Source organism: Perca fluviatilis, chromosome 2 (assembly GCF_010015445.1).
Source record: "Perca fluviatilis chromosome 2, GENO_Pfluv_1.0, whole genome shotgun sequence".
Classification (NCBI taxonomy): domain Eukaryota; kingdom Metazoa; phylum Chordata; class Actinopteri; order Perciformes; family Percidae; genus Perca; species Perca fluviatilis.
This window is the reverse complement of record NC_053113.1, coordinates 17190364-17215006: the sequence shown is the minus strand read 5'-3', so window position 1 is coordinate 17215006 and position 24643 is coordinate 17190364. Positions and strand designations below refer to the sequence as shown.

General features: G+C 41.9%; 1 protein-coding gene across 1 annotated transcript in view; it reads right to left on the bottom strand.

The window, feature by feature from the left end:
* Positions 1 to 24425, bottom strand: part of smtnl (smoothelin, like) — a 29639-nt gene extending 5214 nt beyond the window's left edge. Inside the window, exons 1-8 of the mRNA XM_039790203.1 lie at positions 24295 to 24425; positions 23003 to 23939; positions 3249 to 3330; positions 1868 to 2122; positions 1461 to 1517; positions 1318 to 1378; positions 1081 to 1227; positions 797 to 920 (exon numbers count right to left, since the gene is read on the bottom strand). Coding sequence (XP_039646137.1) covers positions 797 to 920; positions 1081 to 1227; positions 1318 to 1378; positions 1461 to 1517; positions 1868 to 2122; positions 3249 to 3330; positions 23003 to 23677 — 1401 coding nt within the window. The 5' untranslated portion in view covers positions 23678 to 23939; positions 24295 to 24425. The remainder of the gene's footprint in view (positions 1 to 796; positions 921 to 1080; positions 1228 to 1317; positions 1379 to 1460; positions 1518 to 1867; positions 2123 to 3248; positions 3331 to 23002; positions 23940 to 24294) is intronic.
* Between the last annotated feature and the right edge of the window lie 218 nt (positions 24426 to 24643).

Here is a 24643-nt window from a genome sequence, read left to right as displayed (position 1 = left end):
TCATTTTGACAATCATATAACCAGACACACTGGATTACCTATCTCAAGCAAGTCTTTGCCAGTTGATTTTCATGCTATAATGTGAAATGAACTGATGTCAGTGACCATATGGGAGGTAGGAAAAAGATATGTAATCAACTATGATCTGCTTTGGAAAATTGTCAGCAGTAATGTAATATTTGTGCAATTTCTTAGCCTGGGAAAACCCTGACGGACTTCCAGCAAATTTGAGATTTGCTCTGCAAGTCAGTCTGACGAAGAGCCCATTCAAACCCATTTCCAATTTCCCCTAAATCAAGGCACCAATCAGAGGCGGGCTTTACACGATGACGATAGCGCAGCAAAGGCAAGCAGCTTTTTGTTTACATTCAACATGACGGCCACCGAAACGCAGCAACCCGTTGATGCCGCTGTCGCTGCTACGTCACCCGGATCGTTGGTCTAATTGGTTGAAGGACTATCTAATTGCGCCCAGAGGCATTTGAGCGCCGTCCGTTGGTGATGCCCCTTTGGAAATGAGCTGTGAATGAGCCTTTCCCAGACCCATTCTCAGTTACAACTGAGAAGGGTCTGGTGTCAACCAGGCTAGCAATTTGTAGCAAATGAGCTAAAATAGGCATAGTCATAAAAGCTTTGAACTTGTGTGGAACCTAAAAGCAACTTATGACATAATATATAGACCAAATGTTACAAAATATGGCTCTAAATAGGCTGAACATGGACAACAGGCTGACAGGATAACATTGCCAGACTGGAATTGTGTCTACAAAGTTTGTAATTTTTAATTTTTTTTTACCTGGTAGCCTATGGTCTTGGAGCGACACCACTCAAGAAGGATCTGTTTGATACTGCTGGCACTGGACACCCCAAAACTTTGAGACCGCTTCAGTTTGGGTTTAGAGTCCACTGGTTTGGGGCGACTGCACATAAGCAGAAGCAGGGCAAGGATACATGAGAGAGTTACAATGTTTAGGAAACGATTTACCTTAATTATAATAATATATATATATATATATATATATATATATATATATATAATAATTCCCACATGAATCGAATGCAGCATTACATTTCATTTACCTGTTACTGGCTTCAGAGTCCAGCCTTTCAAAGATAGATCGACGAGCCTGAGCGCCAATGTTGCGTGGCAGAGTCTGCGACCTCACCAACTCCCGCCTCCTCTCTCCGACCTGCCCATAGGATCTGTCGCCGCTTACATCACCGTCTCTGCATGACCGGAGCACAGAAGGGTCAGACAAAGCAAAACACATTTTACCCATCCTAAAAGATGTTCTTCATGAGTCACCTTTCACTCACCTGTCATGCTGCAATAGCCCTGAGTAGGTGACAGACTTAGCTGGGGCTGAATTTGCTTTATCTGCAAAAGACAAGCAGTCAGTAAATCATATCCATGATATTGTAGTCAGGATAGCATGTGTGTGTCTGAAAGTATGGCTCACCTTGAAGACGGGGAGATCCCAGAGCTCTGATAGGTGTCGGGGTCCATGTAGAAGACACTAACAGCAACAAAGAAAAAGTAAATTGAAAGTTGTCAGTATTATAATAAAAAAAAACACGTGAAAGCAAAATAATGATTTCTTTACATGTAAAATACCTCTAAATTTTGTGCAAATTAATCTACAAAATAACTTTAAAGCCATGTAATTGCAGGTCTGAAGTTGGAAATTAGAGACAATTGGGTTCAATTCATTACCTGTAAGCTTGCTAAACTGTGTTTTCTAATAGGAAGCTTGTGTCTTTCACTTTCTCCATTTACAGTGAATGCAGCATTACAAGAACAAAACATCTTACAATAAAAAACAAAGATGTCTTGACAAGCTGAGTTAGAATTGAGACCATCAGCCACCTGGTTGAATTGAAGACTCCTCTGTTGGTTGGGTCTGGTTGGTGCTCACAGCTGATTGGCCGGTAGGTGAGGCCTCAAGGACTGGAGAGGAGCGAGAACCAACAGGGCTGCTGGGAGAGTCGGGGCCCTTCATTTCTGCCGTCTTGGTGGTAGCGGTGATGGGGAGGTGGGGCATCCGCATGGCAACAGGGGCTGTGTGCTCGTGTGGGAAGTCATTGGGTGGAGAGATTTTTCCGTGTACCAACTCTGAATGTTCTGGTTGGATATAAAGATGTAAAATCACATTGATGAAAGTTCAGAAGAATCAATACGTTTCATACTAACAATGGCTCAAATGACTGTGTAATGTAAAAGGGGTTGCAACTTGCTCATAGTAACAAACGCACAGAGAGTAATCACCAGATTCCCTCATCTCTACGGAGCATTTTATCCTTTTTCAGCTCATTGTTTTGGGTGTCCACCCCACAAAAACAGACAGACAAAGTCAGGGAATAACTGGTGAACATAGTGACGCATTACATCTCATTAACGATAACGTACGGACACTTATGCACAACAATTCCTTCAGATCTTACATGGTCACATGACAGTTACGTTTAGCGGTCTTTACATTTAAATTTAGCTGAGAAAAGGTTGCCGTGAGCCGGCTACAGAGCACTTTGAGGTGACGGCCCTTTCAGGGCCGTTGCAGTTGAGTTTAGCCGACAAAAGGTGGCCGTCATGCAGCAACGACAGTTAAGTTTTGGCACAAAAGAGTTAAGTTAAATTAAGTTTAAGATTAGGAAAAAAGATTGTGGATTGAATTAAAACACCGGCCCCCTTAGGTAGTACTTGCATAGAACAAGCATTTCCTAGGTAAAAGTCCACAAACTCTGCTTCCCTGCTTGAAAGCCCTGTGTTTTATGACCCAGCAGAAAGAAAAACTCAATTACTGCAACTGTGATCATCATGATGAAAAAGTGTCAGAAAACATCTTTATTACAGGGTAACCTCTTCAACCTCATGCATTTATAAGAATTAAATCAGCCTAAAAAAAAAAAAAGTGCTCCACAAATATAAAGTTTCTCTCCTCAGTCATGTTGAGTTGAACCTCCATAAAGATGAGGGACTTGAAATAGACAGGTTATAAAAAAAATAATGGTCAACATGGACGGAGCAGAAGCTAAAATACTCAGACTTTTAGTCCCTGGCACTAGTCAAGCTCCAAAAACCTTAACTGACAATAATCCCTGATGACATCATCAGGGTTGTTTTCTCTTCCACAGAAGACATTATACGACTGTTTTCACAGGCTGAGTAGTATTAACCATAGTTAAACCATAGTCCCGCTCCCCTTTTTCTCAGGGTTACTATATGACTGCTACAGTTGTGACATGATTACCTGTGGTAGCAGCATGTCCATTCTCCAGTCCAGCATGTGTTGGGGCGGGGTCCACCTCTATTGGCTCCTCTCGCTCAATACTCTGAAACACATAGAATCGTAGTGAACACTTGCGCCCTTCATTGCTTTCAAAAGGTGCATGAAGTCATATTTGACCTTTTACTGGCGAGCAGTAGGAGGGCTGCCGGGTGGAGTTTTTTTTACCTTCAAAACAAAGAACAAGCTGGGAAGTTAGAGCTTTGAAAGCCAACAATTTAAGCACCAGGTGAATTAATCATTGTGGTACTGATGAGTTGTAATGACTGATTGGCCACAGTATTTTTTGCTTTTACCATAATTGTATTTGTTGCCCTGTAATGTTCTGTTTGGAGCCATTTATAAACCAGTATGTTGTGTTTGGATTCAGGGCATCATGTTCCTCTGGTTTGAACAAAACAATAAATCCAGATGTCCGTTGCTCATTGAGTCATTGTTGGACCATTTCACTCTTTCCAAGTTTTGGACTTTTCTCCAACATGTGGGCCTTTTTGACACAACTTCAGACAAAACAAAACACAACAACAAATCGGCGAGGCACGACACAACTACACGCATTTCCAAGTCTGCCGGTGTGTGGATAAATGAGCTGGTTGTTGTAGGCGTCAGAGGCACCGGGTTGGTGTGTAGTGTGTGTCTGCCTCCCCTCCTGTGATAAGACATAAGGGGCCCTATCTTGCACTCAGCGAAATTGCCTTTGTACACCGATGCATGTATCATTCCTATTTTGCACCCCACGCACAGCGGAATTTTCCCTCCACAGACGCATGTCGGTAAATTAGGGAATGTATTTGCGCTGCAGGGGGCGGTTCAGCGAAAAGAGGAGGCGTGTTCAGGCGGAAACGTTCCCTGGTGCTATTTTGCAGTTTCAGAAAACAATTCCGCCACTGACCAGGAAAAACCTGGTCTAAAGTCAGTGGCGCTAGTCTAAAGTCAGTGGTGCGTTATTCAGATGCTATTTTAGGGACGCATGCTTGGCCATAATGTAGCGTGTGCACAACGTGCATACACTTCTCTCATCTAAACGGACTTAGCAGTTTTTGAAAAACATACATAATTACAAAGAAAAATATTACTGAAAATGCGCTTCAGGTGTTTGGAGAGATCAGGAGACACTTTACAGTACAATCCTCAAAAAGTCGCAGCATTCTTTGTGGCTTGTTGTGTTTTACACATTTCCATGAATCATGGATGTGTTGATGACATAAATGAGGAAATATTAGAGGACTTAAGGAGACGTGATGTTGAACTACATCGACACTCTGGCGGAATCTGGTCCGGGAGTGGCAATGCGCGATGTGCTCTGATGGAGCGGGTGGACGGAGATGGAGTGGGGGGAGGAGGAAGGGGCACAACAGGTGCAGGTGGTGCGTTTGGAGGCCCACGCTCCATGGCTGCAGCAATCCTCTCCAGACTTGAGGAGATGCGCCCGAGAGGCCGCAGCAACATCGCCACCCGGACAAGACGGGCATTTATTACTTTGCCGCATCCCGGACAGCTCCTGCTGGCGTGCGCCAGGCAAATCCGCCGTCATAATAGCAATCCGCCATGGAACCTATGCACTGAACAAGCGCGCCTGCTCTTAAAGGGAATGTGAGATGATGCTCTGATTGGTTATTTTCACGTTACGCCCAAACCACACCTAGCTACTTCAGACCAACCCATTTTAGATTTGCGTCGGGCGCAAGAGTCATTTATCCCGCATCAGCAGCCGAGATCCGCCCACAAAGCTACTTGCGTTTTGCGTTTCACACTTGTGTTTCAGATCGTTAAAATAGGGCCCAAGAAGTCTTTGTTTTAAATCAGGCACACTGTCACTGACACACTCAGTGATGGGAGAGCTAAAACAATATTTTTGAATGATCTGGCAGCCTGACCGTAAAGTGATTGCGATCAAGTTTTAATGTCAAACATGATCAGCATCTTGAGTTCACAATTCAATGTCTATGTAACTCGGTCTATTCCCTGTCTCTGAGATCAGCACAGACCTGCAGAGATGGCTCTTTTTCCTCTCTCCAAACACAACCAGCTTCATGGAAACAGCTAATCACCATCCTGAGCAGATACTATCTATCTCAAACTCTTCACCACATGGTGCTGCTGACCCACATAGGTTGTGGGTCAAGCTGTCACTTTCCATGTGGCCCTGTCAGACAGATAGATGGAGCTTAGTGTCTTGATAGTCGGCCCCTTTGACACAGAACAACATATCTGAGGTCAATAGTGCAGCGCTGATAGTTGTGCACGTTTTTTTCAGGTTAGTATCAAACCGAATGTCACATTGTATCTGTGTTGGTTTAGCAGACCCTGGAAGAGGCTTTCAGGAGCCCCTCGGGCAGCCAAGTTGGAGATCCTCTGCTCTTTGGCAACAAATAACTCTGACCAGCTGGTTGTGTTTCAAACTTGGCTGTCACAGTGGAATTAAATAGACAAGGCCGATTTTTGCACTGTGTTTAACAGAGAACATTATTTCACCGCTGGTGCATCTGATGCATCATTTCAGTGTTTGGATAACGTCAGCATGTTTGGAAGCAGAGCCGCAGCATCTGGTTAGCTTGTCTCTGCTGTCAGAAACCACTACACCAACGGACAGAAGACTGGACCATACAAAAAAACCCAGCCTGAACCACTCACATGTATCTGCAATTGCTTGAAAGTGTGAAAAAGTAGTAATTTAGGACCTTTTCAAATAAGTGCATTGTAGCAACAAGTTCTTGAGCATTTTTTACACTGTTCAGTCTGCAGAACATGGGCACTATGTAGCTATGCACTATGTATTTCTAAAAGCCTGGCCCTGGTGTAACAGATTGTTTTGGGCCATTTAGGGCCCGGAAAACAAGGTGTAACCACAACTTTGACACATTTACCACCCTATAAAGTATATATGGCTAACAAGTTAGCAAACAGTTGCTTATGCTGCGTTCTAGACACAGTTTTTAGCCCGTAAGTTACGACTTCAAGTCACGACTCACGACTTGGTAGCGTTCCAGGCAAAGTCACCACAAACCCTTCTAGCTAGCGTTAGATAGTGGCTACCTAACGTTGACGTTAGCTATCTAGGTTACTTTACGTTGCCTATTTATGTCTATTTATTTCTACTTATCACTGTTAATAAACAGCGTCTGTACAGCATCAAATTGTTGTTTATGTGTGTGTGACGTCAAAAACTGTAACTGGGAGTACAACCATCTGGTACGAGTTCACGAGTAGTAAGTTACGGGTTTGACTGCCGTTCCAGGGTTCTTTCACGAGTAGAAGGTTGTGAAAACACGAGTTACGGGTTGCCTGGAACGCAGCGTTATTCATGCATCCAGCAGACACAGAGCAACATCAGCAGGAGTGGTTTTGTGTCCACCTAACGAATTTAAGTGCAATATTCACTCTCCTTTTAGCTCGTTTTTGGACTCCTGATGAAGATATCTGGCTCCTTAGCTGCTAAACATTCCACGCTAGCTAGTCGTTTCTTTCTGTGTCTGCTGTTTGGTACTGGGCAGGTAGCATACAGTGGGCGTGTCACAGCTAATACTGAAACCAGCTGCCTGCTGCTACTAGGAACTACAGTGAAGCTGTATGCCCTAAAACAATGAGGTAAAAGATGCTAAAGCTGCAGATTCTGATCATAATTATCTGTGGGTTGATTAGAGCAGCTAGCAAGTATTTGTTGAAGCATGTTTGACCACTATTGGCTCCTGGTTACATTTGATAATTCACAGACCTCATTGTGAACAGTTTGCATTGGATCTACTTTTCTACTGAAGAAAAATTCACATGAAAACGGTTAGCAGCGAGTTCTGTGGATTATCTATAGTAACAGGAAAACTGTTTAAAAAGGAGATGTTCAATCAACAAAATTAAACATTTCCATTTACCTCTATTGTTTTATGGTTTGAGGCACAAAATGTCAGAGATGGATATCTCTAAACCTCTACAAATAAATCAAAACTATCTGCATGGTTAGATACAACTACAGGTAAGGGTAGCCTACGGGGGGAAAAAAAGTTTTGTAGTTTGCGTGAATCAACCCGTTTGAAATAATTCAATTTTCTTTATCAGCAAAAAGATTAAGTCTCTAGCAAAGCAGAAGCCTAAAACCACCTTTGTATCCCCTCCTATCTCACCCACATGCACACACATAAGGAACAAGATGCTGTTCTTGCTGTGAGATAGCATGCTGTGCTCACTTGAGGAAAGGGCTGGGAGTGTGTAAATGTGTGTGTGTTTGGCTGAGCTCACCATATAGGAATGCTGGTGGGATGTGTGTGTTAAAACAAGTCAAGAAGAGAGTGTGTTTAGGGGGTTGTAATTTCATAAACAGTGCCCCCCCACTGTTTATGAAATGACAACCCCCTAAACGCACTCTCTTCACACACATTTTGAAGGAATAAGGGAAAAAGTGATGACATTAATAGGTATGAAAAGGTGAGAAAGGCAGAGGAGAGCAGTTGCATATTGCATGATGGGAAAGAAGGCAGAGGGATGGGGTAGTGAGGTGGAAACAGCTGGCTATCATGCAGGAGGAGGGAGACAAATTGCAGAATGTCTGGCTTTGGGGAGGGGAGCTTTCTCGGCTTAAGTACTCAGATCATCAGACGTCCACGGTGGGTCAGAGGGGGAAACATGATAGCGGAGCTGCTGAGGTTCCTGTAAACTCTCTGGTATCTCGAAGGTCTTTTCTGCTGGCAGAACACATTGGTGCTCAACACTTAACATGGCACAGTACTGACCAGGGACCTGAGGACATGCTGCACCCATCACATTTGTGCACGCACACGGTTAAACAAGCACACAAACATTTTGGCACAAGAACCTCATGAGTATGCACACACACATCAAGTGTTATCTGTTGGATTTACCCTGCACTTCATGGACTGATTTATTGTTTTGAGGATTATCACCCTTTATTAAAATGTGGATGTCAGCAAGACAGTAGTCTCGCATTGCCAGACCTTTCTCCAAAGCACTGTGGAGTAAGGTCTGGCTCCACGCCAGATATATTCTGGGATAGAAGGAAAAAAAAAGGCTAAAAGTAGAAACCAACATGCAAAGATGACACTAAAATAGACCAAGCTGAGCTGTGTAGGTGACCCTGAATGGGCATACAGGAGGTTTGTTTACATTCAGCTTCATCCATATTGTCCCTGACTTCTATAAATTAAATCAGACAAAGTTGATTGACCGGTTGTTTAGTCTGGGCTGCCATTAGCAGCTGTCACTCTCCTATTGCACTACTGCACAATAGAAGAGCAACAACCGATGAATACATGCACAGTATTTCACATAGCAGTCTCATAATGGAGCGATAGAAGTGTAAGCAGACAAAAGCTCCCTTTTCTTTCTTCAGGGAACAACAAATCCTTTACTCCCTGAGAGTGCGTCATTGCATCATGAGTGGGGAACTATGAAATGTTTGGACGAAATCAGTGAAAGCAGGGAATGTGTGGAAAAGCCCTGAGTATGCATGTGAGCAGAGACAGAGGAAGAAGAAAGAAGAAGATGAAGAGGAGGATGAGGGAGGAAAAGAAAGAGTTTGATCATACTAAAGTGTTGCCATCTTAATGGGACATGTCAACCTGTACTTTACTGAGGCAGGGGCGATTCTATGATCAGACCTTTAGGGGGGCTCAGCACCCTAATGAGAATGTGACACGGATACAGTGCCTTGCAAAAGTGTTAACCGCCCCCCTGCTAAATCAGTAATTTCACTGGATAACAATGAATATATGTAGTAATTATAACAGAGGATAAAAATATTGAACATATGAAAAAACTACGAAAGTTCCTTTATGGACTACCAGATTCAAATGAAATGATAATGAGGTGTAAACAATAAATAAATAAAAAATTAAAATGTCCTTGATTGGGTTACAGGTGCATAGCATTGGTGACAGTGACACAGGATATTAAACCTGTTTCTTTGAACCTGTAATTGTTTGCCCTCTGGCACTAACAGACAAGTTTGCAAACTCTTGAAGCACTAAAATTGATTTTTTTTTTTAAACTTCTCTTCACCAAACAGGACAAGATAAACCCAAACATGTCCTAAACAGCTGCTAGCTAACATTCCATGTGGAGTAAACTGGACTTGGGGCTGCCAACTGGTATTGATAATGTACTTAAGCTATAGTACTGTTTTTGTTGTACTCTGCTCAACACATCAAATGGCAACATTTATGTTTAATATGTTACACGCAAATCAATTAAAAAGATGTTTGTGATAGATACGCCTGAAAAGTCAATTCCCAATCCTCTTCCAGCGTTAACTCAGTGGAAGTTTGGTCTTGTAATAGTAACAAAACACCAGAATATTTGCAGATGCCACAGTATTGGCTGTGTGCATTGGGACAACGTGCCCTGGGAAACCTGTCTATTCATGAGGTATGAGGGTGCTGGGTGAGCACCACGTCCTGTGTTTAGTCGGAGGACATTGTTTAGCTGTCAGAGGCATCTTCATCACTGACACTTTAATAAAGACTTTGTAGGGGTAGGGGTTAGGTGTGGACGGGACGACTTGGCTGCTGGAGGGTGACTATTTGACGAGGGTACACTGTAGTCTGCTGGGAAACACTCAGAATGTATCAGAACAGTGACACATTATTGTTGTGTTGGCTTTGTACTGCAGCACGTTGCACTGAACTTACTGTAGGTGTAATGTAACGTGCCGACTTTCCGCATTACAGTAAATTAAGGGTGTTCCTTACTTCTGCTTTCTGTCACAATGTCAATTTATGAGCTAACAGTGTGCATGTATTCCATATTACTGACTGTTTTAACACTTAACTAGTCATGGTCATTCATTTAGCCTGATAAAGAGAGACAGTAAAGTAGAGCAAGAAATGTCTATTCTTTTTTTATTTTTTGGGGGCTTTTCCCTTCATTTGAAAGTGGATAGATATGAAAGGGGGAGAGAGATGGGGGATGACACGTACCAAAGGGCAGCAGGTCGAACCCGAACCCTGCTCCGCTGCAGGACTCAGCCAACATGGGGCGAACGCTCTCACTGGGTGAGCCAGAGGCCGCCCCAAAAATGTCTATTCTTTTAACGTGAAATGTCTATTTTTTTTTAACACGAACCAAAGTTATGATTTACATACTGTATTTATAAATCCTTTGTCCATTGTAATCCTTTGCCAATTCTGTTCTGCAGACAGTGTGTCGTACAGAGACAAGTACTCGTTTTAATTTGCAAAACAAATGCCCTAACACAAAGATTACCGTCAGGACACACAATGATGCCTTTGTGCTGACAGCAATAACATGGCTGAATGAGAGAGGTAACAGGACAGGCTTAGAGTATGCTACACAATATCAATTATTACAAAGCTTGTAAACTGCCATTCATCACTGTCAACTATAATAAATGACTGACAGCCAATGACTTTACATTTTACTATAGGACACATTAAAAAGCACGGAACACAGCAGCAGTATAAGAGCAGATGTAACATATGGAGCAAGAAGCATGCTCTGGTGTACCTACAGCTACTGTAAAGATATCAGCTGGGTTCTCCTTAGTTAGTGACAGAGGATTCCTGCTCTGTAATTTCCCCCTGGGAGTCTACAGAGGAATCCTCTCGGAGGAAGAAAGACACAGTCAAACCACCTGTTCTTCAAATAAATTCACGCAGCCTGCAATTTCTCTGCTTGAAGAGTCTCAGGGAATACCACTTTGGGTTGAGAGTGGAAAATATGCACAGCCTTTGAACTGAGAGGATATAAAAACCTAATTGCAGGTGAGAACCACTGTACAGAGAAACGTTCTCTTCATAGACAAAGTACTGCTGAATGCAGGTTACAGTCTTGGCTGGTGACAAGACATGATTTCACATGTGCTCCTCTTTAAACAGCATCTTAATAAAACCAACAGTGTATCTGTGCTTTTGTGATGCTTTTGAGGTCTGTAACAATTTGTTGCACTCTCTGCTTATGTGAGCGATACAGACAGTTCTTTCTTCACTGGTGGCAGAGACAATGGATGGTGATGCCAGTCGGTCGGCCTGTGTCTTTTGGTCTACACCAACAACAAATTTGTGCCCCTAAGAAGAGGAAGACTTTCTATTTTTAACACTTCATTATCTTTGCTCTAGTGCTACCCTATGGCCAAAATGTCAGCTTTGCAAACAACATATAGCATGCTTATTATTGTTTCTTCACCTTAATACTTAATGACCTTTCCTAACTTTATGAGAATTGCTGATAAGCTGCAAATTTAAAATGTTTAACTGATGGTTTTTAAGAAGTCCACTCTGGAAAATGACTATAAAACATAATTAAATACAATACGTTGTGTATGTGTATGTGCTTTTTGGCAATATATATACACAGTATTTGTTCATGCACGGCATATACGTAACACTTTATAAAGTGCAGTAGCTCAGGAGGTAGAGCCGCCATCTACCAATCGGAAGGTTCGATTCCTGGCCCCTGCAGTTTACATGCTGAAGTGTCCTTGGGCAGGATAGTGAACCCCAAATTGCTCCAGATGCTGGGCCATAGGTGTGTGAATGTGCGTGGATGTTTATCTGATGAGCAGGTGTATAGTAGCCTTGGCAACCAGTGAATGAATGTGTGTGTGAATGCAGCGAATGCTGAAAAGGGCAGTATAAATGTTGTCCATTTACCAAATATACTGTGTGCGTATATATATATATATATATATATATATATATATATATATATATAGAAGAACAGTATGGTCTCAGTCTCCTCCAGGCTAACTATCTCTGAGAAACAGGTCCTGATCAAAAGATCATTTTTCAATCTTGTACTCCCTCGTCTATAACGTATAGCTCTAACATTTGGCAACAATAGAGAGTGACTCCCCTCTCTTCCCTGTCCACCTCCAGCTTCCTCTCCTCCTCAGTTCCTGGCAGTGAGGCAGAGGAGGGCAAGACAACGCAGGGGAGTCTGACATGCTGACCTTAGTCATAGTCATAGTCTGTATCACCTCTTCCTTCACTCCCATTTCTACACTGGACAGGTGGTGTGTGTTTGTGTGTGTGTGTGTGGAGTGAGAGACATCCCTTCTGCTGTAGTAGTAATCTGAGGTAGGATTAGACCATCATGTGGGGGTAAATGTCAAATAAATTTGTCCACCCCAAATACAATAGATATTATGTCATTTGATTGATTAGCATTTTATGCTAGCAGCGTGGCTCTAGGACAGACAAAGTCTGTTGCTCCACCGCTTTGGTCCAGACTGAAATATGAATGAAATGATTTGTGTGGTATAATTTACGGAAACACCATGTTGTGGTAAAATGAGACTAAAAGCTTAGACAACATCAGGTCATCATAGGCCACAAGTCACGGGACGAGAATATTTGGCCAGTCTCTAATAACCAAACCTGTTCATGTATAATTATGCTTGTCTCTCTACAGATTCGAGGTGTGTGATAAGGTCATGTTTTGTTTCAGGACTGTCTCCTTTTGGAGGGCCAGCCACACTTCAGCATACTCCCCAGAGAGAGGGAGAGAGAGAGATAGGCTGAACTAGAGTTTAGCATCTGTGTTTAGACCGACTTCAAAATAATCAGATGCTGGATGAAGCAGACGTCATTGGTATAACCATCTCCATCACACAAACCACCCAGCCTGCCCACGTCATGGCCTGTATCACGTTTATACTTGGTCCTGAGGCTGGCCTGGCCGGCAACAAAACATATAAACACACACATATGATGGAGAAGAAGCATAACCAGGAGTCCGTTCCAGAAAGCAGGTTTAGTGAAAACTCTGAGTTTGTTAACCCTGAGATGAGGGAAACTCTGGGTTTTCCGTTTCAGAAAGAGAGGTAACTTAACCTCAGAGTCAGTTACTATGGTAACTGAGTCTGTGAACCTAACCTGGTCGGGAGCAGGTTTTCTTCTCACTCATTTCCTCATTCTTTCATTCAGTCTGTATCAGGTGAATTTTAATGCAGTTTGTTATCTGCATGAATAAAAAAACTTATTGGTTTATGTTAGGCAGACTATAAAACGTTTTTTTTCTCAAACACGTCACGTCCTTTTGTTGACGATCCCGTTGATGAAAAAGCTGTATTAATTCACAGAGAGTTTACGTCGGTAGGCTATTGAGTCCCGACTAGATGTATTTTCATTTCCACATAACCGATTTGAGAAGTATTTTTTATCACAGTCCATTAGATATGTAGATACCTTATCCGTCCTCATATCACTAATATCAACCATCGTGGACAGGCTTTAACATCCAAGCAGATTCTTTGTGTCGCATTACGTTTTTCATACTGTAATAGTAAAGCCACTGTATGCAGAGCCGTCAGAAAAGTGTGACTCGCTAAATGTTTTTTAAACATTTTTGTAGTGTTCCCTGGACACAAACCAGTGAGAGCCATTAAAAAGAATTAAATGATTATACATTATAGTTCTGTTAATATGGTGCTGCAGCCTCAGAATGGGATTAGTAGCCTATAGTTTACTTTTTCGCCCGCAGGATTGCACCTAAATGAAATTATAGGTGTAATACAATTCCAGTTTTCACCAGTAATATTATAAGTTAACTGTGATTAAAAATGAAATGAATACACTGTTAATGCTTAGCATTGACTCGAGCAGCAATTTTCTCCCACACCAATTCTCTCTCTTTTGCAGCAGCAGCCGCTGTCTTGCTTTTTTAACGAAATGCATGTTCAAACTCGCTGTATGTGCGCATGAGTATTTCCGCCGACCCGTTTGTTTGTGGTTGTTACCATGGTAAATCGTAGTATCATGGCTCCATTCATGCTGCCTTTTTATTGTGGTTGTGCACGCGCGTGAACCTACTCCGAGTTGATTGAACCAACTCATATCAGCTGTTCTGGAACCGAAAACTCAGAGTTTCCCATCTCAGGGTAAATCAACTCAGAGATCAGGGTTAGACTCAGAGTTTGTTAAACCTCCTACCTGGAACGGACCCCTGATCTTATCACCGTGAGAGTTTAGATTCACACTCCTGCAGAGAAAAGGAGTGGAGGCGAGCTCTAGTCTCTTTTCATGCAGAACTAAAAATTTTCTTAGGTGCTAAAATACTAAATAAAAATGCTTAAAAAAAAAAAAAAGCTAAATAATAAAAACAAAATTACATATTTATTTCTGGAAAACTTTAGGTTGCATGTATTTAATAATAATAATAATAATGCATAATATATCATATGACATTGTTTTCTTTGCAGTGCCTTTATTTTGCACACTCTGATAAAGCCACTATTTGCTCTTTTTTTTCTTCATCTTCATTCAAACATTTCCACAGACCATGTTGTAGTGTTGAATTAGCCCGCTGTGTTTGATCTAAATATTATCCATTTTCTATATTATTATTTAAAATTTTTTACTCCTCACTGTATGCTGTTATTGTAGCTGTTACAATGCCTCCATTTTCCTGTAGAGCTACTAATAGTTTTAATCTTGTTGGGGAAACATCATCTGTTCACCGGCTCCAACACACCATCATTTAACCTCTGGTGGGTTTACATTTTGAATTTCATCCTCACAGTGATTGACAGGCCGATAGATTTACTCTGAGTCATGTTCCTATTTCTCCCGAGCACCCAAATACCCAATGTAGCAGGTATATCTGGGTCACTCTCCTGTGGTGGGAGACTTAATGTCTGAAAAAAAACTCCAGGAACCCTTGCTCTCTCACCCACGACCCTACACAGTGTCACCCAACCTCTAAAACCAATTTTTCTTAAAGTGCCTTTTGGGCATTATTCCCAAAACACTGGATTCGAATGCAGCTAAATTAAATTGTAATTTTTTTTTTGGATTGAACTGACGTAGCCAAAGAGGCAACCTTAAAATCTCCTTTTGAAGTTGACTTCCAGTAAGGCTTACTGGTTCCAGAGGGCAGTGAGGGCGAGCTGTCCCACCGGCCAGTCAGTTATTAACCTGTTTCCACAGAGATGATGACGGGAACACGGCCTATTGTCTGGAAGTCATTAAGAGAGCCAGGGGTAGCCAGGGAGTGGCTGCATACCTCTGTTAACCCCCCAGCACACACACACACTTGCTTTTTTCTTCAACTGTGCCCTGTTTTCAGTTTCTTTCTTCTCTATCAGTCCAAATCTATTTTAACTTCTTGCTAAAAGCATGTCTTTATCAAAATAAATGTTTGCCAAACCAGCATTCAAAATAGCCTTGATAAATAGTTAGCATTGCCAAATCACCCACGCAAATTAATAACAGGAAGAGGGCCCAGCAATAGTGTGGAGCTGATTTTGAAATTATATTGGGTGAAATGATAAATCAATCTATGACAGGTTTTTAAATTAGAGTTATGATTTAAAAGCCAGTTCATATATTTGCCATTTTAGTGTGAGTGTTTGAGCCTCGGTTTTCTGTGCTGCTCATGGCTTTATTAATAGCAACGTAGGGGGGTTGGTGCCAGGAATCCAGCCTTAAAATGCAGCCGAGCACTGAGGGGGAGATTGGGGGAGGGGTAAAAGGGTGAGGAAGGGGCCACAGAGGCAGGGAGGAGTACATGGATGGATAGATGGATGGATAGATGGATGCATGGGTGCTGCTAGAATCTTTGTACACACAGAGATCAGAGGTCGTACATCACAGTATCAGAGACAGTCAGAGCTGGCTCAGCCTGGGGAGTCTCCACAGACAGCGGGTAAATGTCAAAGGTCTTTGTCATGGAGATAAACAACACTACACTACGCTACGCTCTCTAGCTGCAGTGTAACCCTGAGCACATAGAATCAAACACACTGCCACCCATTCAATTATCTGTAATAGTCATCTGCTGGATCTAGACACACACTCATGTGTCTTTTTTTCCTTCATCTTTGCCAGTGAAAAGTTTAAGACAAAAGAAATTAGAAAATTAAAGCAATGAAACAAAGCAAATGCATTTTAACTTACCGAATAGTCAGCAGTCAAATTACTTATTTTCTACCTAACCAAGTAGTTTTTTTTTGCCTGAACCTAACCATACCCTGTACGTTGAAATAAAAGATACCAAAGGGGGAACCCAGAGTGATAAAAATGTGACACCAAGGGGTCCTGACCAAGCTGCTGTACGTGACGAGTTGGGTGTAAGAACGTGTTGGTTAGTTCAGACAGAACTTGAAAGTTGTGCTTGAATTACCAGATTGACATCAGATGTTTCATTTATGCTTCACCATCGCTGGATCATTCATCAGCTGTGTGGGTCAGCTGATAAGGAACATCCGGTCATATTTATGTAGGTGTGCAGTGCTGCCATTACAGTATATTCTGACACTTCTAATTATTTCTCTATACAATACATTCATGCCAACCTTCTTCTTATGTGCTATACTTTTGGTATTGTTGATGTATCTGTCATCTCACATTTCACATGTTTCATGTATTTTATAAAGGGGGATTAGTTCTTGCACAAGAATCCTATTTTCTGCCCATTCAATTACTTGACGTACTGTGAGAGTCTTAGAAGATCACTGTTATATTTTTAGTTATGCTATGCGCTACAGTTACAGTCTGTGAGAAAGTTTACCATTAAGTTGGCTGTTGAAAAAGGATTAACCTCATATGAACAATGATCAATAAAGAAATATAAATGTTGGGTTGGTCTAAATTTGTACTCTAAAGTGGGATTTGTACTCTCGTGTTCAGGGGTTATGTACCTCCTTAAAAATGTAACTACATGTTAGAGCCAAGGTGGCTTTGAATACACCACAGGGGGACCGCAAGAACTGTGATTGGTCAGCTTGGGCTGCTTGTGTTTTTCCTACAAGTTCAGATTCCAGTGGAGATGGTTGATAGTGAAAAGAACATGAAGGATAAGGAGAAAGGGGTCAGACACATTATGCAAAGATCTCTATCAAATGAAAAAAAACATAAATATAACAACGGTATAGAAGAAACTACACAGTGAGGCACACCAGATCACACTGACGTACTTCAAATGCAATTATTTTTTGCGAACTTGCAACCACTCAGCATACAACACCATGACATAATTTATTTGTTAAACAGAGAAAAATCTGCTACACTTCTACTCAGACAAGACAACATCTCTATATGGACCAAGAATATATCACAGAATGCAGGAAAATGCACATGTACAAAACAAGTATGTGTGTGTACACTGTAGCAAGCACACAATAGTAGTTTCACCTTTTTCATAATTTAATGCTAAAGGAGGGTCTGTGCATGTTAACGTGTGCACCAGCAGCCAGTAATCACAGTGTAATTCAGTTTGGACAATGGGGAGCTTCTGTCTCCCAGAAGTGGTGTTGTGAGAACAGACGTTTCTCAAAATTAAAACCACATTTCCCATAAATCCTATTGCTTCCTGCATTAATCTGTTGAAGTGTATTTTTTTTTCTTCGTTTTTCCACTACCACTTACAAAAATGTCTCCTCAGTTTGTACTACACTGATGACAGTAGGACAACCTCAAAATGTGCATGGTATTAAACATTTACTGATGTTAAATAGCTGTAAGTGGAAACTCATGTGACATCTATTCAGCCTGTCCTTTGAGCCCATACACGAAAAACACATCCACAACTGCCCCAAAACTCAACTTTTCAATCTCAAGAAATCCTCTCTTACATAACATGTGATGCATGTGCTGTATGGAGCCATAAATCATGCGCACCCAGTCTCTTTGCATTGAAAGAGAACAGTAGATAACCCTCTGACCTGACTGCGATAATCTGATCTGTTCATCTGCTAATGAACACAAGCACGCGGTGCGAGAGGAATGTACTGTTACTACTAATGCTGCGCAGCAGTGGAGTCTTGAGTGGTACAGGTGTGGTTTGGCAAGGATTTGTAGGTAAGGACAATGAAAGTGTGTTTCTGTGACAGAAAACAGATTCAGAGAAAGAATGATAAAGATGAAGAAATCTTACAGTAAGTATGCAAATTATTAACTAATGTATGTATTAGGGGTGCAAGATACAGTATATCGACTCAATATCGTTATCCCTAATATCACGTTATACAATATTATATCTAGGGGTGCAAGATATATCGACTCAATTTCGTCATCGTAACATATCGAAAGTGTCGCGATAAGTATGCAATATTTAGTTTATTTTGTGGAGTGCTGCGTCCCGTCCATTGGCTGTGTGGCTTATTTGTGTTTTGATTTAGAGCCCGCTCTAATGATTTCATTGGCCAGTTATCGTGCCACTTGCACATATTAGTACACATCAGTGCACGGGTCCACTACGTGACAAACCCTGTGGAGCGTACCACGTGTGTGCATATTTTGACAGAGTGACAGTGTAAGTGAAGAAATTGATAGAGACAACAAAATGGAATGAATCAGAGAAGCAAAAGAAAAGTTGTGTCCTGTTCTCTTTATTTATATATTTTATACTGTCCAACCAGTAAAACATGCCTGTTCTGTAGACATGACCGTTATTTATTTATTCTTGTTGTACCAGTCCAATATGACTGTCAGTTGAAATAAACCTTGTGCTGTATTTGTTATGAATCTATTTTGATGCGTTTTCCTGTAACTTTTGTAATTTTACATATGTTTAAAAATATCATAATTAATATCGATATCGCAATATTCATAATCGATATTGCAATATCACATTTTGTCAATATCGTGCAACCCTAGTATGTATAATATTTTCATTTGATCCTCTAATAAATCTTCTCCCTGATACGACATTAGTTGTCTATGGAATTCAATGCACTATTCCATATAAATATTAATGAGTTTTAGTGTCCTGTGATGGCCTCGTGGCATAATTTGTATAAAAAAGTGAAATCCAGCAATATAGCATTACATTTTCATAAGATTAAAGGACTCAGAAACTTATTAAAATAAGAATGGTCAAAATCAAAGAATCAGAGGTCAAGATATCCTGATTCACATACAAATGGTCATTTAGAGGGTGAAGTATTCCTTTATGTTTATTTTAAGTTGTTGTTTTCTGTCAAACTACTATTTTGACTATTAAGATTTAACTTTTAAGCTCGATGCTTAGATGTATTCCTCAAAACTGATCAAAAAATGTGTCATGTCTGCACAAACTGTCAGCTGAGCCTATGGTTAAACAGATGTTGAAGTGAGATAAGGGTGTGTGAGAGATGGAGAAGAGGAGAGGAATGAGTCAGAAAGGGGGAGGAAGAGAGGAGGGTTGATACTGTAATCCTTCCATACTCAATGTATTCCCAATGAAGCACAAGAACCCACACAATTGCCCATTGAGACGGCTGCTTTGGCACTGTAATTGGCAACAGCAGCGCTTTCTGCTGATGCGTGTGTGTGTGTGTGTGTGTGTGTGTGTGTGTGTGTGTATGTAATGGGGGGGGGACAGAGGAGGAAGAGGAGACATTGTTGAGGAGGTTTAGGTTTTGGTCTAATCCTAATCTTGACTAATTCCTGTTTCCAAGAACCATTAGAGGATAGAAAAGAGCCACACAGCTGCCTCTACAGACCTAAAAAAACCTTCCAGATGGAAACACATACACACACACACACACACACATACACACACACAACTGGGTTTTCATTCAAGTATTTTTATGTGAATTCCGATGTACTGAATCAGTATCCCAAATATTGCAAAGCATTCACCATCAAGGTTTTTTATCAATAAAGGCAGAATGAGAGGAAGAAACCTACAACCCCTATATATACACATATATTCCAAGTCAGCTGATAGAAAGAGAACAAAATCTTTCTTGTTTAAAGAGCAGAAAGAAGAACACAGTGGAAAAAAAGAGACGGACGGATCAGAAAAGAAAGTAAGTATTCATAATTCATGCAGATACGTGCTGCAGGTGTGTTTTCTGTATGAACAAGAACATGCTGACGTGCTGCAGGTGTGTTTCAGAGGTCTGTGTGTGTGTGTGTGTGTGTGTGTGTGTGTGTGTGTGTGTGTGTGTGTGTGTGTGTCCTCTTGTGGCAGCTTGGCAGGTCACAGAATGTGCACAGTAACAGCTGGAGAGCAGGCTGGAAGACAGACACGCCTATACACATCTCTATAGCACAGATAGCATCACCTTGGATCCAAGCCATTAACAATGGTGTGTGTGTGTGTGTGTGTGTGTGTGTGTGTGTGTGTGTGTGTGTGTGTGTGTGTGTGTGTGTGTGTAAAACTGTCGGTGTAGCATGTCAATCAGGCCTGTGTGAACTGTCAACTGAACTTTATGTACTGTGTCTTCCTCCTCACGTCTATCTCTGACAGACAGGTGAGGATGCGGCAAGAAGAGCGAGCTGCGATTACGATTCAAACTGCAGTGTGTCAAGATCTAAACCCAAAACAAAATCCCGTGAAGATTATTACCATGATGTGAGCAGAAAAACTGGATACACACAGTGAACCTTTGTGCACTCGTATATAATTTCACAGCATGTTCTCATGTTTGATCCGATCTGTTTCTGCTGTGGTGTGTTTGGCTGACAGCGGGGGATCTCCCACAGCAGAGACACACAGAAACAAAGGTGCCCTTGTGTTGTTTAGCTCTGACCACATGATTTCACAGAAGATAAAATTCCTCTGTTGTATCCACCACATCGTTTGGTAATTACAGATACAGGACTAACAGCTAATGTGCATAATGTGCATGTGTGTGCATGTGGTTTTACATTTTTTCGTGAATCTTATCTGTATCTGTATGACAATGTGTGCAAGTACTGTACCTTGCAAGACTTTTGATAGTGAATAGATGCTGGTACATAACACTGAACATCTGAACGTAGTGTATAGAGTTGTCTTTTGTTGCAGCCTGTACCAGCCTGTTGCAAGCATGCTAAAAAGTTCATGCAATTAATGCTGATATTGGTTAAAATTCCTGCAATTCCTGAAGGGGCGGAATTATAACAAAGAAACACACTCATGTATACTCAATCACCTAAGAATGGGAAGACAAAAGACTTGATTGTCATCCGCTTGTTTATACTTTTCTAAATATTTAGACAGATAGGACTTTTTTTTCCCTTTCTGCTCTGAAAACCCCTTAACATCAACTGTCTGAGTGATGCAGCAACCACAGGATGGCTATAGGCCAGGAGATTCTCTTTTTGGTTTCAACAGAAGCAAGACAAGCCAAAGGAGGAAACAAATTCAAACATGCAACAATAACTTTAAAAGGACTCCAAGAAGAGTTACAAGTCCAACTCCACAGGGCATACTTCCATTAGCAGCCTCCCAAGGTGACAGTTAAAATGTATTGCTGATAATAACTCAGAAACCACTATGGACTAAAACACAGACACGGGCCGTCTGGTCACCCTCGACGCAGTGATTAACTATGATGTAACACAGACACAACATAAAATTTTGACACACCCTTGGTATCAAGAAAAATGACAGCTTTCCAGGAACTGAGAAAACAGATTCTCCCAAACTGGGACCCACAAGGTTTGAACAGGACGACAGCGATAATGTCTAACCAATGGCACTAACCACAGCCTGAATTTCACAATGCTGACTTCACATATTTGACTCAGGTCTAAAAACCATACGGCCACACTAACCTCACCTCCCAGGAGCCTGCTCGACTCATGTTACTGTAGTTCATAAATCCATTAGATATGCTGGTGGAGGGCTATTGTGCAACCGCAGTGACACAGCCAGTGCCTCGTATGACACATTCACACAGCCACAACTCAACATGTCTTCAGTCAAACTCACATTCTACCTCATTACCACAGTGGCCCTTACCCAACATAAAAAATTACATCACAATTATTGTATATTAAATTTCCATCCGTGTTGCAAAGTATCTGGCACTGTGTTAAGTGGTGGTTCAGTACAAATATGTCAAGAGCGTCTGTGTGCAACTGCCCAAGATGACATAAACTACAAATTGTCTCTTGGATGAGCTTCCTTGAGACTTGAGATCCAGGCAGTTTTTGACATGCAAAGCTGGATTGTACCTGAGGGGCTACTTATGCAGTTGCTAGGGCATACGTGAAAAGATGTAGCTGAACTAATTTGAAAAAAAGGGAAATAATTATATTCACATATTGAGTCAGACTACATTACGTGCTGAGTGTGTGAAAACTGGTGAGCAAGTGAGAAGAGAAGTCTAAACTGTTAAACTAGCTAAAAGTATGATTAAATAGTTGAAATAGCTAAAAGTGACCGATAAATGGTTGAAGTAGCTAAACATAACCAATAAATGTTTGAAATAGTTAACTAAAAGTAACAGATAAATGGTTGAAATAGCTAAAAGTAGTGGATAAATAGTTGAAAAAGTAACTGATAAATAGTTAAAATAGTTAGCTTAAAGTAACGGATAAATGGTTGAAATAGCTGGCTAAAAGTAACCGATAAATGGTTATAATTGGTTATTATAATTGTGTAATCGGCTGAAACAGCTAAAATGATAAACAGTTGAAATAGGTAAGTCCTAGAAAAATGGCTGAAACATCCAGCTTCTGCCACTCCAAGTGGTCGTAGAAGGATTGCAAACTGGAAAGTTAGTACAAAACTAGTATTGCATTGCCAGACCTATCTCCACAGCGCTGCGAGTACGAAAGCAAATCGACTTAAAAATAGACAGTTCAATTGTATGAAGAAAATATAAAAAAAGTTCCACTTTTATATAATCAATAGTGTTAAAAAGCATTCAATTTAAAATCAATGCAAATTAATACATGTTATGGGTGGTGTTGATGAAGGGGCGCCTGAGTTCATTTGACACTGTGGCGGCGGGAGAGGTACATCAGACAAAAAAGGTTGGAGACACTGATGAAAGCATCCACCATCTCTTCTCTACAAACGCATGCAGAAAAAATGACGTACTCAGTACTCACGTTAGTCTTGCTGGACACGGCGAATGTGGCTCGGCTGGAGAAGCGGGCAGTGGAGGGGCTGCTGCTTGACACTGGGCCCGTCACCATGGAGGAAACTCTGGAGCCAACAGGAGGACTGCTGGAGCTGGGGGAGGACGAGAAGGAGGCAGGTGGAGACCCAGAACTGGACTGACTGCTGAGGCCACTGTAGGTCTGGGCTTTGCTCCCCAGGCTGCAGGGCTGGATGTGGACCAGAGCCTGGCTCTGAGTGTGAGCCTCACCCTTCCCATAGATCACCTCTTTGATCTCCTGATGGTTCTCCTGAATGTCACTGAGGTGATTCTTGTGATTATGACTGTGATTGTGGCTGTTGTTAAGCAAGTTGCTCCTGTCACACATCATCCCACTCAGGAGCTCCACCTGTAGGGTGAGAGCCTCCAGCTGACTCCTGAGCTGCCGGTTCTCCTGCTGGAGCTGAGCTACAGCTCGTTCAAGAGGCCCGCTCAGGTTGGCTGTCTCCTCCAGACGGCGCTCCATGCCCAGCTTAAAAGCGCTGACGTCCACGTGGATCTCCCTAATGGCATCCCGCAGAGTGTTTTCATAACGGGCTAGAGCTGCACACACTGTCTCCCCCTCTGGAGAGGAAGACCGGGGGTGACACAAGTCTCCCATCTCAGCCAGGGTTGGGGCTTCCATTGGTGCAGCTGTAGCCACTGGTGATGAAGCGGACCAGACAGCCTCTTTGTCTGTGAGCTAACGTCTGAGAGTGAGATCCTCTGGCCACTGGAAAATGAGTAGCTTCAGTCAGGGTTTGGCTGGACAGACAAGGGGTGGGAGGGTGAAAGTTTGCAGGGGGTTGCAAAGGTCTGGTCTCTTTTATCCCCACTCCTCCAGCTCTGTCCTGGGACGTCCCGGGCTGGTTCTCCTTCAGTTATCAGGTACAGATGTTTCACTCTGTCTGAAAGCACAAAAGGGACAAGACGTTGACCTTTAGCGTGTGAACAGCTGTCAAACTCTTAAAAGAACCTGAGGCCAATGGGATGTCCCGTGCAAAAAAAATGCAGCTACATTACAAAATATGCAAGATAGTGACAATGAAATCAAGGCTTAAATTATTGAATTCAGATCTACAACAAACCATTACAAACTTAATTCAAACACAACTGTTCTGACTGCATTTAACTGAGGACAATCTCTTTTAAAGGAGTCAGAATGACAGAAAGAAAGCATACATCTCCAAGCATGCTATGTTTCATAACTGCCATTAAACATAGCAGTGAGGTCATCTTTACTCACAGCTGCAACGAACCTACCTCAGCTCTCCGGTCCAGCTCACTAGAATTTCCTCAGCGCTAAACTGCTATATGAATGTGAGTGTGTGTGTGTGTTTGTGTGTGTGTGTGTGTGTGTGAGCTCTGCTCTGTGCTGCCGGCTCTCTGGTTTGTTTAAACTTTCAGGTTGATCCCTCCTCTCTTCTAGCCTGGAGGAGGGAGGAGGGAGGAGAAAGGGAGGGATAAAGAAGCAGGGCAGTGGAGGTGGAGGAGTGTAGAAACAACATGGACAGAGTAGTAAATGTTAGGGGAGGGGAAGGAGGCGGGCCGGGTAGGTTTTATATTCTTGCACTGTGTAAACTATTGGAAGGAGGACTCCTTCTCTCTCCTA